General features: G+C 42.5%; 1 protein-coding gene across 5 annotated transcripts in view; it reads left to right on the forward strand.

Moving 5' to 3' along the window:
* The window catches only part of SLC22A23 (solute carrier family 22 member 23), a 198286-nt gene that overhangs the window by 36809 nt on the left and 142995 nt on the right, over window positions 1-18482 (forward strand). For 3 of the 5 annotated variants that reach the window (XM_037842557.1, XM_037842559.1, XM_037842558.1), the window contains exons 2-3: window positions 8374-8477; window positions 14051-14205. In XM_037842557.1, the coding sequence (XP_037698485.1) occupies window positions 8374-8477; window positions 14051-14205 (259 nt within the window). The remainder of the gene's footprint in view (window positions 1-8373; window positions 8478-14050; window positions 14206-18482) is intronic. The other 2 variants (XM_037842560.1, XM_037842561.1) reach the window with 1 other exon arrangement.

Raw genomic sequence — 18482 nt, forward strand, 5'->3', positions numbered from 1 at the left:
GGCCGTATTTGGCCTGCAGGCTGTGGTTTGCTGACCCGGGAGCTTGTGGGAGAAAAATTTGTAAACTGGAAATTATAATGTATTGTGATAAGTCGTCGGGGTGTTTGATACGAGTATAAGATGCTATAGAAGCCCAGAGAAGGGGTGCCTGATCCAGCCAGGGGAGAGGCAATCCCTAAATTGAGTTTCATAAACTTGGTGGAAATATGGAATTTTATTCATTTTACATTGGTCAGTCTGTACCCTTTTCCCTTTTCATTTAGCTAACTGTGTGCTTAAAAAGGTAAGATGTGCTCCTTGAAAGAAAAGAAAAATACAAGCAGTACAGAAATTATACTGTATCTGAGCCATGGTTGATATGCAGTGTTACGTGATTTGGGTTGAAATGAGTCTGAACTCTTGAGTAGGAAGATGAGACAGAAAATATGGATGTGCATGGATATGGTCAGGGTGGTACGGAGAGTAGGAGTCTATACAGAGGGCACGGTGGCTGTGGGAGTCACCAGGTGGTTTGCCGTGGCTCGACGGTGGCCGAGTTGGATGGTCATGGGTGGTGGTGGTAACATTGGAGCGTACTTGTCAGACTTCACCGGACGTCACGTGGGCCGGGCTGGCAGTCAGGCTATGGCACTGGGAAGCCCTGAGGAATTTGTTTTAAGCAAACAGAAGAAGACTTTGTTTGCCTTTGAGTTCTCTCGACCATGGATTTCCTGGGTTATTAACCGCCTTTTCACTCTGAAAATGTCCTGATCCTACAGTCAACGGTGCCCCACATGTGGATCCTTTCCAGAATTAGTGAGGACATTTTAAATGTTAATGTTATAGTACAGCTTTGGGCTATATGATACTATCCTCTAGTAACACATGATACAACTTCTGAATTTCTCAAGTTAGAGTCTTCAAGTGCCTTAATACAAATTAGTTTGTTAGAAGCTTGTGTGTTGATTTCATGTGGGGCCTTAATGGTTTCTCCCTTTTAATGCTTAGGGCTTGTGTGGGTGTCGTTCCCTCACACTCTGTCCCCCCTCTCTGCCCCTCCCTTCCCCCTCTTTTCCTTCTCCCCTCCCTCCATCCCTCTCCTCTCTCCCTCTCTTCATTTCTTTTTATCAGCTTCTTTAATTTATAGGGCTTGCTTTTAATTTCCCTTCTTAGAGGTAGTCAGTGAGGGCCTTTACTAAAATAAACATTTTAGAATTTGTAAAAGTCTCTTCAAGTTTCTGGGTGATAAAAGGACATTGCATATTTATATTTAACCTCTGCTGCCCCATCATGGGGCATATACTTAACTTCCTCAAACTCTATAGGGGGGCATTATACCAAAGGAGTAAGAGCATTCAAGAGTGTAAACCTCTGCTTAGGGCTATGCATATCCCTATTTCCCTTAAGAAAAAGCAAAGGAAAAATGGACACCTCGTTGTATTGTTCCCCCAGAGATGATCATGTCCATCAACTACGGAAGGGCTGCACAGGTGGTTACTTTTGTTTCCCTTTTAAATTCTCTTTGGGAAGTCTATGTACTTAGCCCTTTAAAAATGATCAAATTCCGAGAAAACAGGGAAAATCCAATGTGAATAAGTGAAGCTTAGTACTTTCTATTTGTGTTCCACTGGGAAGGCAGCTAGGAAGTAGGTAAGAGGGATAACAATAGATCGTTGCTTAAAGGTTAAAATGAATCTAAAATTACTGTTAGTCATAAAAATGGGATGCATGTGAAGTTTAAGGGGTTTAATCAGGTTGAACACAGTGGCTGCAAGTCGGTTTCCCGCAGATAACTCAGGAGTGCAGCTTTGGTTGCTGGGTTGTAACTTCCATTTAACCTGGATAAGCCTGTAATAGATTTGTTGTTACGATTTCCCTCAAAGTGCCATGGTTGTTATTTTGGCACTAAATAAGAATGAAAAAAGAAAGTTGAGGAGCAGTTGGAGCAGCAATTAATGGAAAACAGAGAAACAGAACTCAAAACAAACAAACAAACAAACAAAAAACTCCCCCAGAATACCTGGCAAGGACATTCATCTCGTTGTTTAAGGAAGCTTGCAAGGTTGCCAGCTCTAATTGGCACTTGTGACGACTGCCATTGACAGCGAGCTTTCCCCAATTGGGGGATGAGCTCAGAGGCAAAGAGCAGAGAATAATTTGGGGGTTGCAAAACATGCAACAGATGTTGGATTTTGATAGATTCTTTTAGGGGAAAAAAAAATTATATCCTGCTAGATTAAAAATACTGAAAATCACAGGGTAGCATGAGCTGTCTAAACATTGAGAAGTAATTGGAGCTAATGCATGTCATCATTGTAGCTCGTGGAGTGTGTCTCCGTTGTCCAACTGTGATGGGTCTACTGGAGGGGTCTCTATGTAGTGTGTGGGTGTGTGTTCTGACCATTTCTGTTGTCTCCAGTTAAGGAATGCAGTACACAGCAAATCCATGGTATATCAGTCATTCATGAGAAGCTCCATGAAATGCTACATGAGGTGGGGAAAACGGTTGCAGAAGAATGCTGACCATACATTTCTCTAAACCCCATCAGGAATTTTGTTTTATTTAAGCTTTTGAAATTTTAAGCAGTATTATCTTCTTTGTAGTGCTGAGAAGAAATATGTCCTTTTATCTCGACTGACTAGAACAGATGGCTCAGTGTTTGGTAAAACCCTTGCGGTTTACTGATGGAGCAAGCTCGGATGGATGGGGATCTCCATTTCAAAAGATGAAACTTGAGGGAAACTTCATTTGGTTCCCTACAAAACACTTTAGTCGATAAGTGCTAAAATAAGCAAACTTCAAGCCCCTTTCAAAGTAAGCTTTCTCTAGGCCTGACGATTGTGTTAAAATACATATTCCTGAAAAGCTGCCAAAGGTTTTGTTTTGTTTTAAACCATTTTGTTTTACTCTCTCCACCATTGCCACGACCATAGGAGTTAACATTATACTTAGCAGTATTTTTCTCTTGTTGTAAAGTTCATAGAATAATTGTAGAAAGTTTGGAAAAGTCAAGGAAAGCAGAAAATCAAAAATAAAATCAGTCTTGAGTCTGTCCTCTAGAGATAATCACTATAACTATTTTGGAATATTTCTTCCAATCTTTTTTTCTCATCTTCCCTACATACATGAACAACTTCTCTCTCTATTCACTGCTTTTTCATTCTGGGGCTTTCTCAGATTAAATCATGAGCATTTTCCCCAGTCATTAGTTTTCAAAAGCAAAATTTTGATGGCTGCATAATATTGTTTCACTCTTCTAAGTTACTAGCAGTATACATTGTTATTTCGTGGGCATCTCTGATAATTTCCTTGGGAAAAATTCCAAGAAATGCAATTGCTGGATAAAGGGCTTACCCTATTTAAAGTAATTTGATGCCTATTGCCAGATTGCCTTTCAGAAACATGGGGCCACATTTACATTCCTAGTACAGAGTTGTGTCTGCTTGTTGGTCTTGTATCTTTAGGAAATTTTCTTTAAAAGAATTACAATTTGATAAACAAAAATACATTTCGATTTTCGTAAGGGTAGTTCAACATTTCCTAAGTATGTTTTTTAATCATTTGTATTTCATATTTTCTTAATTTGGGGGAGTTTGCCCATTTCTGGTTGGATTCTTAGTCTACATTGAGATGTAAATACTCATTAAATAGTATTAGCCCCTTTGGATACACTTTACAAATTTAGGTACTTATAATTTTGTTTATGGTATTTTTGATGCATAGCTGTTTAAAATAATTAGAATTAGCAACTAACGAGTAACAAGTAAACTTATAAAATCTACCAGTTTTGCCTTAGTTTTTGTTTCTTAGCTTTTGTCTTTAGAAAGTCCTTCTCCAACAATAAAAATAATAAAAAAACAAACAAAAGTCCATCTCCATTCCACAATCAGATAAGAAATTGGTTTTCTTCACATGTTTTAATGTTTTTGTTTTACATTCCCTCTTAACATAGGATTCATTATAGCTGAAAATAGCTCATTTTCCTTATTTCCCATTCATTTTCCGTCTTTTTTGGAATGCGCCTTAGTTTCCTTGATGAATATTTCATCCACTCAGTCAAATCAAAGAATTAGAGTATTCCTTTTAGATAAATGTAATGTTTGTAAAGTTTATCCTTTATTTTATCCTTTAAAGATACAGGGAGAAGAACAGTCTGCCAGACTCTTTGTAGCCTCTGCCTTTTATTTTTAACACAACATTTGCAACTAAAAAGTCGAACTCAGAAACGTGCTTTTCAAGTCATTTTGGTCATGGCTCACAAGCATCATACAGCGTCATCGCAGAACTCCCTGTTCTTGGAACAATGGCAAAGAAAGCCAGCCTAAGATTATGAAATGGAGCTGTCTCTTTCACGCTTTTATGACCTTGTTAAACCTTCTGACGAGCTATTAATATGCTTCATTAAAAGACTGTTTCCATTGTTCTGTAGGGAATGGCTGGAGGGGGACTGCTGGCGATGGGTGGAGGCGGGAGATGGTTTTGTGTTAGTTCAGGAGGGAGGATGGTGAGCGAGCCCGTGTCTTGTTCTCTTCTCCCTGCAAACTCCGTCCCCCCCAAACTTAATCAGGGAAGAAGTTCAATTTGCTGACAACGGAAACAACTCTAAGTGTTTACGGAGATAGTGATACAATACAGGGAAATAGCGCTTACTAAATTGTTGGAGCATCTCAAAGCTGACGTCCAGAGGATTCTTAGAACCGCTCCCGGAAATGACCTGCCAAGGGAATTGTGTCCCTGGAGGAGACTGAGGGGTTCAGGAAGTCACTGCCTCGGGACAGGCTCCAAGATCACACCTCTTTAGCCATCTCCAGAACCCTGGCGCCAGGAGCATCACACACCGTACCAGCAAAATGCATGCCCCGCTAATGATCCCCTCTTAACGCTCTTCCTAGTTTGAGTCATCCCTGAAGTTAGAAATAAGGTTGCACACTGTAAGTTATTTTTGGCTGTGCAACCGATTGGCAGAAGCTAAATCACATTTGAAACCTTAGCTGCGAGGGAGCCGAGCAGGGTTTCAGCCTTCGGAAGCACACACTAGAAGGAGGTTGGGATAATCGACGAATGAGCCAACTACTGTGGCCGCCATACATCAGGAGATGGATTGCAGGGGATAATTTGGGACACATTTAAAAGGTAGAAAGTCCTAGAATTGGTGATGGATTTGATGTGGGGCTGTGAGAAGAGGGAGGTGACAAGGTTGAAGTCACACACACAACCCATTACGTGAAGTCCTGGCATTACCCTTTTTTAGACCATCCCTCCCATCAGACTTTTATAAAGTCTCTGCTTGGTGAAATGACCGATTGCCATCTTATTTACAGCAATGCTGAAAAATTTTTTAGTCACTTCATCCAAACACTTCCTTGTGCTTCTGAAATTCTTTGAGATAGGAAACATGCTCAAACATTTTGTTTTCCCTGATGCATTTTTGTCAATACCAAAAGTAGAAGGCAAACAATGAGCCATGCCACGTCATCCGTGTCCTCAGCCCACCCTGCCTGGTTTTCTGGAATGTGCCCTGTGCCTCAAGGAGTTCAAGGGTGTGTTGTGTTTAGCAGGTCTCAAGGCTCTGGCGTGAGTCACCTTTGACCTTGATAAGCCTGCTGGGCCTCCTATGCTGATTCAAATATGACGCTTTTCTGTATTTAGGGAGGGTGCTACCTTGTCCTGGGGATCCCTGGCACCTTCCCACATGAAGGTCCAGCTTCTTGTCTTCTTGCCTGTTTCAATTTTCCACTCCAGTATCGTTCCTTGGTAGCAGTTTTGTTGAGCTGACCACCGAGCGTCTTATTAGGTAGCAGCTAAATTGGGTGGTGGCTGCCCAAGTTCAGGTATATTTATTTATCAGGCAGTGGTGACAGTATTGGCAATTTTCTGCACTCCTTGGAGATGCTTTCATTAAAATCTCGTTTGTTTCCTGGCCACCTAATTTCAGTATCACGTGCTCCTTTGCATCTCTTAACCGCAGATAAACTCTTCGGTGGGATGTCTTGAAGGAGGCACGTGAGTATTTCAAAGCAGAGAGGATGACTGATTGCCCCAAAGGCAGCAGCTGGTATCCCTCCCCGACAGCACCCTGGAAGGAAATGGGCTTGTCTGTTGCTCACCCAGTTGTGGGCTGATTGTGAAATTGATGCTTACAGGTGTTGTGTCTAATGCGGTCTCTCTCAGCATAACGAGGTGTGTTGACAGATGCATGTATCACTCTTGGAGTTGATTATTTTGTGTGCAGGGTCCTTTGCGGGGGCTGAGAGGAGAGAAAAGGATTCCACAGTGGTCCTTGCTTCCAGATTTATAAACCTTGCTGGTAAAACGGAATGTCAGCACACTGTTAGTTAGGATGATATAACTAACACCCCAAAGCAGAACCTGCATGCCTGAGATAAGAAGCAAGTTGCACGCTGAAAGTTATTTTGGAGGGACAAGAGGAGTGAAAAATAAGTTTTCTCTTAGAAACAACATACAGTAGCTGGTTTTTCAGGCTTGCCTACTGAACTTCCTATCTAGTTGTACAGTCCTGCATTTGCAAAACAAAATGATACTCCTTCCGACTGTGCACTTTTCACACAGCCTTTTAGCGTCACCCTGCTCATGGGAGTCGATTGTGGGAACCCTAGGCTGGGATTCTGAACCTCATTTGTTACCTTCAGAATGGTGGGGATGAGACCAGATAGAGTTGTTCAGTGGTTCTCAAACCTGAGCCTACATGGGAATCACCGGGAGGACTGGCTAAACCAGATGGCTGGGTCTCACCCCCGGAGTTTCTGATTCATTGGTCTGGGGTGGGGTCAAAGGATTTGCATTTGTAACAAGTCCTGGAGCACATTTCGAGGACCACTGGAGTAGATTTAGATGGTAACCCTCTAAAGAACTCCTATATCTGAATGCATGATGGTAAGATTCTGTTCACCCAGCAGTGTGTCTTGTCCCTTACCCCAGTACATGAATAAACCTCAATGACAAACCCCAAACCGCCCTTGGTGGACATCAGAAGGAGGCTCTGGGGAAGGCAGCTACCTTCCTCATTTGTCTAGACCAGGTGCGTTTTTCTGTAACTGCTGGTGGCCCATGCAGAGGCTCCATTTCTCCCTAAGCCCAAGGAAGCAGACACCCAAAGCAGGCCCTGTCAGGTTCTCTTGAACTGGTGTTTAAGGGCCCTCAACACAGCAGTCTGGTCTCAGGATGGACAGACAGGGTGCAGGGGAGACCCCTAAGAAGACAGAGCTATCATCAGGTCCCAGCCCGATGGCTTGTAGACAATTCCTGGTCCCCCACCCCCAATCCTGTTTCTGCTTCCAGAATCTGACATTGCCCAGCTCTTGATGATGTCCCTCATTGTGCTTCTCTCCAGCTCCTTTGTCCCCCTATTCACCCACCCACCCCTCCATCTCCACTGATGGGAATTGAAAGCTCAGGACTGGAAGCTTGAGCCACTTCTTTGCACTAGGAAGACAGTGATTCCAACAGTAGTCGGCAAGAAACCACAGAAATGGCAGGGTGGGGGTTCCACGGTCTTTGTGGCACAACCACTAAGTAGCCCTGTTTATTCACCCCATGTGCCCAGAGGCAAGCTGAGTGTGGATTTCAGCATGTGAACTCATGCATGTCTTGCACACATATCCCTACCAGGGAAGGAGGGTGGGTTTCCTTCCTGCTTCTCCAAATGCAGGAAAGAAAAATTGGAGGTTGTTTTTATATGTTTTAAAAGAAACAAAACTTAATTATAAAAATAGTCCAACAGTTAACTTTTCTAGTTGATTGACTTTCCCTCCGAAGAAAGCAGGTAGCTTGAGAGTGGAATAGAAGAAATCAAGGGATGTTTTTCTGGGAAAAAGAAGAACGTTTAAAGTTTCTGTTTCAACATTCACTACAAATTCTTACCTTTCTTTTTAAGTCTGTTACGAAGTTTGGGGAGTTTTGGGAGATGAAAATACAAGTTACTTTTAATTTCCACATATCATTATGACAGCCTGTGCAAAAAATAGGCAGGGTCTTTCCATCTCAAGAGCTATTTATTGTCAATAGCTCTGCTGGTTGGAAAGGAGGTGCTGGGTACTGGGGCATTTTGTTTATTTCATACTCCCCACTCCCTCAGTTTACATGTCTGTGATAACTGGATCATAAAGAAATATACAGTTCTAGACCTCTTACATCCCTCTTTTTAGACTTTTTAAATATGTCCCAGACAAAAACTTGCATCTCCTTATGTGGGCATACTACATATCTCTGTTGAATTTTCAAAAACATTTAAGAGACTCTTAATGGTGTATATAATATAGAGCTTAAAACAGCATCATGATCATTAAAGAGATTATTATATTGTCCTGATGATTGACTACAAACAGCATCTGTGTATGTCTCTTTCTGATTATTTTCTATTTGCCCCTCTCTAGTGGGATCTTGTGTGTGATAATGCCTGGAAGGTCCATATCGCTAAGTTCTCCTTACTGGTTGGATTAATCTTTGGCTACCTAATAACTGGATGCATTGCTGACTGGTGAGTACCACCGTGCCTGCCGCACAAATCTTTGGACACCACAGTGCACCTTTGCTGGCTAAAGAGAGGTGATCATTGTTAGCTTACTTTCCCGGGCCTTTTCTCTGCCCTCTTGCTGGTGTCAGCACTGAAGGGTGAAGTTGTCACCTGGAGAATTCAGAACTCAAAGAATTGTTTAATGCACAAAACAGGCAGTTGAAGTGAGAATTTAAATTCATTGCAATTCTCTGGCTTTTAGAATCTAGCAAAACCATCCTGCAGCCCCATCTACTAATGAGATTCAGTGTTTAGTCTACAGGCCTTGAGGACTTAGGTTCAGGGGGAAGGATGCAGAAAACCATTAAAAGAGCAGTAAAAGATGGTTTTTGCTCTTCAGGGGAATGTTGAGGGAGAGAAAGAGCTAGAGCCACCTTCACCCCATGGACTGAAAGGGTAAGGTAGTGCTGATAGTGCCCTACAAAGTCTTGCAGATCTTAGAGAGGACCAGACTTTGTGGTTGGTTTAGCCAAGAGATGCCCCAGGGAGGTCTGCAGAGCTGGACCATGAAAAATGTAGCTCTGGATACTGGATGGGCCACGTGGGCTGGGAAAGGCTGGTGATCACAAGTGAGAATGAACATGGCTTATTTGGGTCAGTGAAGAGCCCTGAGTGCCTGGAGCAAAGTATGTGGCACAGGACAAAGTGACAAGATTGGTGGGCTGGAGGTGGGGAGGGGAGGATGATAGCAGTGATGATGACAATAACAGTGACAGCAATACCAGTGCAGCCCATATCGAATGATTGCTGTGTGCCAGGAACTGTGCAAAGCATTTACATCATTAAAATATTCCATCCTCACCACACCCCCAGGAAGTAGGTACTATTACTTAACTCTTCTTTATAGTTGGAAAACCGAGGCACGGAGGTTGAAGTAAAATATCCAAATTCATGCAGCTTTTAAGTTGCGGAGCAGGATTTGAAATTAAGCCCCACGGCTCCAGAGCCTGCTCTTAACCAGTCTGCTGCAAAACGCTTGTTTCAGGCACTGGGGAGTCCATTCTGCAGCCAGGAAGGCAGGGCTTGATGACTTGTGTGAGCTGAGAAGCATCTGCACCACGTTGTCTTGGGTTTCAAGTAACGGATCCTAGAGGACGGAAACATGGTGTAACTGTTTCCCCTTCCAGTTCTTTGATCTTTAAAGATCTTGATTTTGTGAATAAGGCCATCTTGGGCCCAGTGATGTAATAAGGGGAAGCGTGACATGGAGCAAGCCCTTCCCTTTTGTGGGTTCATCATAGCTGGCTGAGGACCTCTGAAGGAGCCAGGGTTAGGGGAGGAGGGAGCCGTAGATGGGACCCAGAGGGATTCCTAGACCATTTGAGGTTGTAGAAATTCCTTTTCAGACGCTGGTGTATATTTGGAAGTTCCATGTGTTAACACTGTAATGTGATTTGCTGTATGTCTGGAATCTGCTTTAATCATCATTTCTAAACACTTTTTATGAATACATTCCCTGTGGACAGTTAACAAAGAAGCTTTCCATGCCCCCTTGGTTTTGAGGGTGGGGCTGGAGGATTTTTTTAAAGTCACATGCTTTTAAAGTTCATGGGTTTTCAGAATGCATGTCACTGGTCTAAAAACTATTCTAACCCCAACGTTGTACCTCCTAGGACTTTTGGTTTCTCAGAAATGTGCACTGAAACAGGTTAGGAAGAGAGAATAATACAATCTGTGACAACTTTTTCTGAAAACACTGACTGAACTGAGATTTTAGTGTCCTGATTCTAAATCCAAAAAAAATGACATATTGAATAGGGAAAGTACATATGGACTTCTTTTAAGGAATCTGTCTATAACAGTTTAAAATGTTTTAAAGTGGTTGTTGGCAATTTCTTACTTCTCACACCTATGTGTTGTTCAGCTTCCACAACCACATAAGCAAGTGTGGATATAGAAGACAAGAGTTTAGGGTCTTATTTTGTGAGTACGAAGTCTGACATTGTAAACCCCCTTCCCTTTTTTCCTCCAAGGATCCATGTCATTTTCCCCAAGGATCCATGGTGCATGGGTGAGGGCTGGGAGTGCTTCAGAGAGTCAAAGAAGATGGGCTGCTTTTTACTGTGTCTTTTTGGCAAGTTTGGATGGACCTCGGTTTCAGTGTGAAACTTTGGTGTTTTCCAACTCAGTTTTGGGTATTTTGCTCCCTGCTGGAGCACTGCTTGGGAGGAGATAACACATTTAAAGGGCGCTCCAGACTCCTCTGCTTCCTGCTGTGTGGGGAGATCGCCCGTCAGAGAGGCTAAGCTTTCCAAGATGACAGTCAGCATCTGATGATGTTTTAAGTAGTGCATTTTTTATTTTCCTTTAAGAAGGTGCTGGTTTTCAGCACAAGCTTGGTTTGGGGATATAGCTAATATATTTTTATATAACGTGTTAGTTTCATTCTCTGAGGTGCACATCCCAAGCAGTGGCTCTCCGTGGCTCTCCTCCATCATTCGGATTTTGCTGGACCTCCTACACATGCTGCTTCCGGAGGTCTCTTGCCTTCTCTGCACTCTCAGGGTGCCTGGGAGGATCTCTTGCCCCCCAGCACCTGGCAGAGTTGGCCCAAGGGGAAGGCCAGCGGAGATCTGAGGGGCAGGGCAGTGTGAGCTCAGAGTCTCTGTGTCCCCAGCCTCGTCTCTGCAGGGTTGTCAAAGCCCAGCTGCCTCCACACAGCCCCCCGCTCTGGGGTCCAAAACCGTCCCATCCCACCAGTTCCTGGGAGGACACTGTCCCTTGTGGTTTTCTCACATCCTTCCCACTGTTTTATAAATAATCCCTTTATTAAAACCTCATATTACCTGATTCACGTGGGACATCATCTCCTGTTGAGATGCTGAATTAGTTTCCTGTAGCTGCTGTAACAAATTACCTTAAGTTTGACAGCTTAGACCACGCAAATGTATTATCTTAGAGTTCTGTAGTTCAGACGTCCGACATGTCACTTTGGGCTAAAATAAAGGTGTTAACCAGGCCATGCTTCTTCTGGAGGCTGTAGGGGAGAATCCCTTTCCAGTATCTAGAGGTCACCCCTGTTCTTTAGCCCCCTTCTTCTCTTCAAAGCCAGCATGGCGGGTCAAGTCCTTCTCATGCTGCATCTCCTTGGTTCCTTGCAGTGAGAAAAGATTGTCCACTTTTAAAGACTCATCATTCCATCAGGCCCCTGGATAACCACCTCGTCTCTAGGCCCAAGCTCTAATCCCATCTGCAGTGTCCCCTTTGCCGTTTAAAGTGAGCTGCTCCCAGGTCCCCAGGTTTCAGCATCTTTGGGGCCATCATTGTGCCTATCACCAACCCTAGCTGATAAAAGTCCTGCCTTTTCAGGTTTAGGAATGTGGTTTATCTGTTATCTCCGAGGGGTTCTGCTCTGGGGAACCAGTTCTCATTAAAACTGAAAGGTCGTAACTAGCATTAATTAATTGCTTGCTAAGTCACTCACACATGTCTACGCCTGGCCACAACCCTCTTACCTACAGACTGACTCTTACTAAAGAAAGAATGAGCTCATTTGAGCAAGCTTGGTCTTTCTCAAGATCACATAGTTCCTAAAGGGTGATCCTGGACTCGGAACTGGGGTGTACTGGCTTCAAAAACATGTTTGCCCCACACCCTTAAAGATCATTTTTACTCACTGCTTTTAGGAAAAGGGATTTAGAAGAGTCTCCATAGTTTAAAAAAGAAGATCGAGGCTCTTTCCTAAAGTATCAGAACAAGACAGATTGTATTTGGAGATTATCGGGGATGTAGAAATGGAAGAAAGAATCATAATGATACTAGCCCAAACATTTAACTATTTAATTTGTGCCAGACATTGTGGTAATCAGTGTCCATCATGTCTCTTAATAGCTGTCCCCATTGTACAGACGAGGGAAGTAAAGGTCAGAGGAGTAAAAATAGATGTCAGATTTTGCTTTTGTTTCCCTCCATTTTAGAATTTATTTCTGTAAATAAGCTGGGTTTGGATTAAATCATCCAGACAGTCTTTCCTGATAAGGGTTTGCTGGACCTGAAACTAGCCACAGAAAGTAGTGGCTAAGATCTCTGAACAAGATATTCACCCTACATTGGTGTTGAACTCACAGCCTTCACCTCATTTCACTAAATAAAAAGCGACCAGTAGGGATGGTTACTGCCCTAAAAATTCTTGAATGACATTCTATCTTGTCACTCCCTCTGCAAAATTGTTTTAAAATTAAATCCATCTCCATAGGGCAAGCTGATAACCTTACTGGGTGTTGCTTTTTTAAAAAAAACAGTTTTATTGAGAGAGAATTTACATACCATAAAATTTACCCACCTTAAGTGCACAAGCCAAGGAATTTTAGACTTAAAAGAGTTATACCACCATCACTACAACCTCATTTTATGACATTTCCTTCACCCTAAAAAGAAACCTCATGCCCAGCCCTAGGCAACTACTAATCTACTTTCTTTCTGTATGCATATTTGCCTTTTCTAGACATTTAATTTTTCAAGCTGTCTTTTCACAAACAAGTCTAGGACAGTTCAAGTCATTTGCTTACCCTAGGCGGTATTTGGGGTGCCAGGTCTGGGTATTTTCCTCCCTCTCTCTCTGGCATATAGATTTTGCTGATTTCTGGGTCCAGGTGGGTTGTGTTATATTAATTTAGCCACAGCTATCTTGTTTGATGGAGGGTTGTGTGGTTGTTGTTGTTGTTTTAATGTGTTGATGAAGAACAGGTGGGCGCTTAGCTTGGGAAGGATGGAGAACTAGAGATGGTGGCACTCCATGGGCCACCCTTACTGTCCACCTATCCACGCCTAGGAACACATCATTCCCTGGCCATCACACTGGCCGGCTTTGGCATCTGACTCTAGTGTGTGCTGCTCCTCCCCAAACACTGTGCTCCTTCTTACCCTTTCACTGCTAGTTCACTTTCAGGTCCATACCAATCACTGAAGTTCACATGATCTGCTTGAGTTAAGATCCCCTAAGTTTGGATGGCGTGTTGTCATGCTGTCATTGAAGCACATCAGCGGAGTGCTGGGTTCCTGGCTCAGCTCTGATGGAATGTGTGTGGGCTCAGGTACCTGGCATGGGTAACAACCCAGTGCCTGTGTTGGCTCTTGAGTCAAGCTGCAAGGTCAGTTGTTTCTCAAGACATTTTATGCAGAGTGTGCTAAGCATTTATGTTTGGGAGCTGTTATCGATTTTGTTACTCTTGTCTCAAATGACCCTTTGTAAATTACGTACTCAGATGTAATTTACAAAATAGGAAAAACAAACCAAAAAATAAAATGGTTCTCAATAGTAGACCGAGCCCCAGGAATACAGTCCATGCCTCTTCTAATACCCAGTAGCTGCTGGATCTCTGCATCCTTATCTGCAAAATGAGGGGTGTAGACTAAATTTCCTCCCAAAGTCCTCTCTACCCCTAGTAGTCTAGGACCTGCTCAAGTGGGTCTAGATGGTATGAAAAATTTAGCCAAGTACTCATTCAGCGTACATTCAGCACCTACTGGATACTGGGTTTCAGCATCTAGCATCCTGTTGTTTAGTGATGATTCTGATTTTTTTCCTCTCTATGCAGGGTCGGCCGGCGCCCTGTGCTTCTGTTTTCCATCATCTTCATTCTCATTTTCGGACTGACCGTGGCACTGTCAGTGAACGTGACGATGTTCAGCACACTCAGGTTCTTTGAAGGATTTTGCCTGGCTGGAATAATTCTCACCTTGTATGCATTACGTAAGTAGGAACCTTCAGAACTCGTTTTAAAAAAATTATCCCAAGTATTTTTGCTTAGCGTTCTGGGAAAGGTGCTATGCATTTTGGTGGTTTGGGCGGGGGGTGCAGTCTTTTGGAAGCACGAACTCAGATGGCTTCTGCTGTTGTGAAAAAGTTTTCTCAGGCCGTGTAGTTCAGGACTTGCTGCATTCTGGCCTGGGCTGTTTCAAGGGTCAGGTGGGGTTGCACAATCACTTCCTGAGATGGCGATCCTCCAACAGCTGATACGGAAGGTTTTACTTTTCTCCTGAATTGTCTACATTAACCTTCTGTACACTTCTAAATCCAGCTCAAACATTTAACTATTGAATTTGTGCCAGACTTTGTGGTAATCTGAATGGTGGCACGAAAGCAGCCATAGATAATATGTAAATGAATGGGCATGGCTGCATTCCAATAAAACTTTATTTATACAAACAGATAGCAGGCTGGATTTGGCTAGCAGGCCATAATTTTTCAACTACTGATATAACTGAGTTCTCTTTCTTTCCTTTGACTGTTAGGAAGCTTAGAAAGCGTAGAATCTAATCTAGCATTTTGTGTGGACCTGAAAGCATGAACTTTGAGTTCTGACCTGTCTCATATTTTCATCTTAAATTTCCTATTTTCAGTTCTCTTTTATCTCATTTTTCTGTCTCTGTAATTTAAGTGTTCTTTTATTATATGTATTTGTGTAAGCAGCTTTAAATTTTTTTCTGAAATAAAATGGTGAACAGGGCATGAATAAATGGTCATGTTTTCCTAGATTGGGATTCCGAGTCAAACATTACGGCAAATCCTGCTGCTATGAAAATTCGCAAGTATCAGTCAGTGGCTCACTATCTGAGCTATACAGTATCTGGTGTAGCAAAATTAGTAAAGTAAAAGGATGTGAATGATTACTTGGAATTCATCAAGATAATATTTAAGCCATGTAAATTAGGGAGTTTTGATTGAGAGATGGTATAAGGGCTGAGCTTGGCTAGGGAGAAGAAAAGAAAAGAAATGCAATTGCCATGGGCAGGTGGGCTTGGGGAAGGGTGGGGGTGAGGTGGGGGGCCCATCTCTACATAGATGACAGTTTGGGGAGGAGAGGGATTGGTGGATGAGATGCTAAGGGGGCTCCCAGTCAATATGACAGGAGACTCTAACTTTTCAAATTAGTGTCCTTGCTAGCCGAGTAACATATGTGCTTAGTTAACCCTTGGGAACTGCTTGTTTTGCTCAGGGGAAATTATTGAAAGTTGGGTCACAGGGTTGAAGTGTATCTCGACTTTGGGCATTGATTATTTGAAAGATACATTTTTAATGGTTCTGACTTTTCCACCCTTTCTCCTATAAGGTCTTTATCTCACTTAATGCATCTGCTGGAAAGGCCTATACTTTCTCAGAACAGAGCTGATACCATTCTTATTTTAATCTGGCAGGTGCTTGGCAGTGCAAATAGGAAAAGTAACGACTTTTGCAGATTTAATTTGTTGCATAGCTTGCCATGAGGGTTGACTTTTTGACTCTTGATTTTGAGAAATGCTACTGACTTGTGAACGTTTTTTGTTTTATTTGCAACGCTGCTTAATGTTTTGTTTTGTTTTGTTTTCTGGCTTTGGAACTTCTCTAAGGTACCTTCGGGTTACTCTCCCCTTTAAACTTACTTCCTTCAGGTCACCAAATGGACACGGTTGTGTAATTGGGACATAAAGTAGAGAGCCCTGGCATCTCTCCAGGACTATTTCGCATTAGAGCAGAGAGCAGGTTGGCAAGAGCCTGGGAAAACAAGTGGAGTTGAATGGGTTTATGTAGGGCCATAGGGCTAGACTCCAGAACCGTCAGATACACTTGGACAAAGTTAGTGGCTTAATTTTATCCTTTACGTCTAGAGAGACAAAACAAAACAAAACAAAAAAGTAGAAAAGCTCGACTTATCTAGCCAAGGGGCAGGGAAATCCAGACCAAGAAAGGAAGCAACAGATCACATTCCCTTGATGAACATAAAGACTCCTCAAAGACTAAAGAAATCGTCATGTCGCAGTAAAGACAGAATACAATTTGTCATAGTAGGAATTCTCTTTGCACTCAGGATTTATAACACCACAACCAGGATGTTTAAGAGAAACCAATGAGAAGCTACTCTACTGCTTTTTTAGTTGATTTGGTTTGGATATAGTAAATCCTGTAGGAGGGAAACTTTTTTTTAAATGTAACTTTTTTTAGTATCTTTCCTAATTTGATGTCTATCTCCCTCTCCTCTCCAACAACTTTTCCTCACCCCACTTTGAAATAATGAACAATCCATTTTTCTGGCAGAGAGACTATAGCTAAGTTACACTGTGGTTGAATAAGCTAACTTTTTCTTTTTTATTGGCCTAACAACAATGAAAAATTTTCATGACAAATTCTCTCAAAGCTTCATGTTCTCATTATAATAACCCTATTTGAACCTAGATAGCCTAAATAATTGGAAGAATTTTACACATAATCAAAGGGTGGCCAGCAATTTCACAGGTGACGTAGTTACTGATTACCTTGGAATATTAGAAGGTCAAATATGGACCCAACTAAACAGACAGAAAAATCTTGAGTTTGCTCTGGGTAAGGTGATTCTCTCTCTCTCACCTGGCGCTAATGGTCTCAGACATGCACTGAAGTAACATACTTTGGATCATGATTTGGCCAACAGGATTGTTAAGCATCAAAGCTGTGCTATACATTAAAAAAAAAAAAAAAAAAAAAAATCAACTGAACCCAATGGTTCCATGTAATATGGTGCCCAGTATGGAATGGATAAAGCCAGGATACCTCCCTCAAGTAGAGGCACCTTCAGCTATTTGGAGGCTGACTTGCTCTGCAGAGCAAATCTTTGGGTTGCATTTGTATGAGGGGAAGGCTTCGCCTCGACATGTGCTTGGTCAGCAAAGTCCATCAGTGCCCTTCTCTGCCCCCACCCCTTCCCCATCTCCATGACTCAACCTGTGCTGTTTCCCAAGAGCAGCCAGCCATCGACGTGAAAAGCCCGTTCTGCTGGTGTGGCGGGCTCTTTTGACAGGGCTTTTCCCCACCCAGGAGATGTGTCAAAGTTTACCAAAGACCTCTGACAAATGGTTTCATTTTATTTAATTAGTTTTTAAAAGTGGTCAAACGAATTTTGGTTGGCATAGGTTCAAACTGACAAGAGTAGGAAATCAGAGCAGAGTGAGATCTGTGCATGGGTCTTCTCTTCTCCTGGAAAAACATGATTCATCCTGCAGGCAAATGTCTGAAAAAGCAGAGGAGTACTTTTCTTTTTTAATGCAATTTTGTTGAGATACATTCACATACCATACAAGCCATCCAAAGTATACAGTCAGTGGCTCATGGTATCATCACATAGTTGTGCATTCATCACAATCAATTTTCGAACATTGTCATTAAGGAGTACTTTTACAAGCACAAAATGTAACGGGCATTTGCCTTCTCCCACCTCTTCTTCTCTCTTTCATGAAAGCCCTGTGGAATCCCAACTTTGAGGCATAATCATGGAACGTTGGGTGAGAACAGATACTCCTGGTTAGTGAGCCCAGTCCCCAGGAAGCAGGGAATGAAAAGGTTCCAATTGGGGCCACACTGCTCTCTGGTCTGCATGGCTGGTGAGGGGAATCAACCAGCAGGGAACCAGAAGATGCCACCGAGGACTGATTTTTCTCAAAGTTGTGCCAGTCCTTCAAATAAACATGACTCAAACCTCTCTCTATATGTTCCTATTTAAGCATTAGCCACAATTAGATGGATATGTTCTTTTCTCCAAAGATAATGCCAAGGCCTGTGTATCTGTAAGGTGCGTAAAGATATCTCATGTCTTCTGCATGTTAAAAATGGGACAAAGGGCAGAGAGAACATAAGTGATTGGGTCACACCACTGATGCCTATGTACCCAACTTTCTGCCCATGTGTCTGCATGACACTCTGAAGTTAGGGCAAGAAAGCATGTGCGCGTTTCCTAAGCATAGAGTTTGGCTTCAAAATTCATATTTCTTTGGGCATTCTGAATCTGGCAAAGATAGATCTGTCTGAAGATCAAAGTTGGAAAAACTGCAATTTTTAAAAAATATCTGGGCATTTAAAAATTAGAATTTTTTAACGCCTTTCCCACATGGAGGGTGGAACTGTGCAGATCCTTACTGAGTAGGGTTTTGCCAGACTGGAGTTTTAGTGGTGCATGTGTGCTCAGCTTGAAACAAAACTGTTTACCGCACTATAAGGGGAAGTAGAAAGAGCTGGCAGCC

The sequence above is a fragment of the Choloepus didactylus genome, chromosome 7 (genome assembly GCF_015220235.1).
Source record: "Choloepus didactylus isolate mChoDid1 chromosome 7, mChoDid1.pri, whole genome shotgun sequence".
NCBI classification, from domain to species: domain Eukaryota; kingdom Metazoa; phylum Chordata; class Mammalia; order Pilosa; family Megalonychidae; genus Choloepus; species Choloepus didactylus.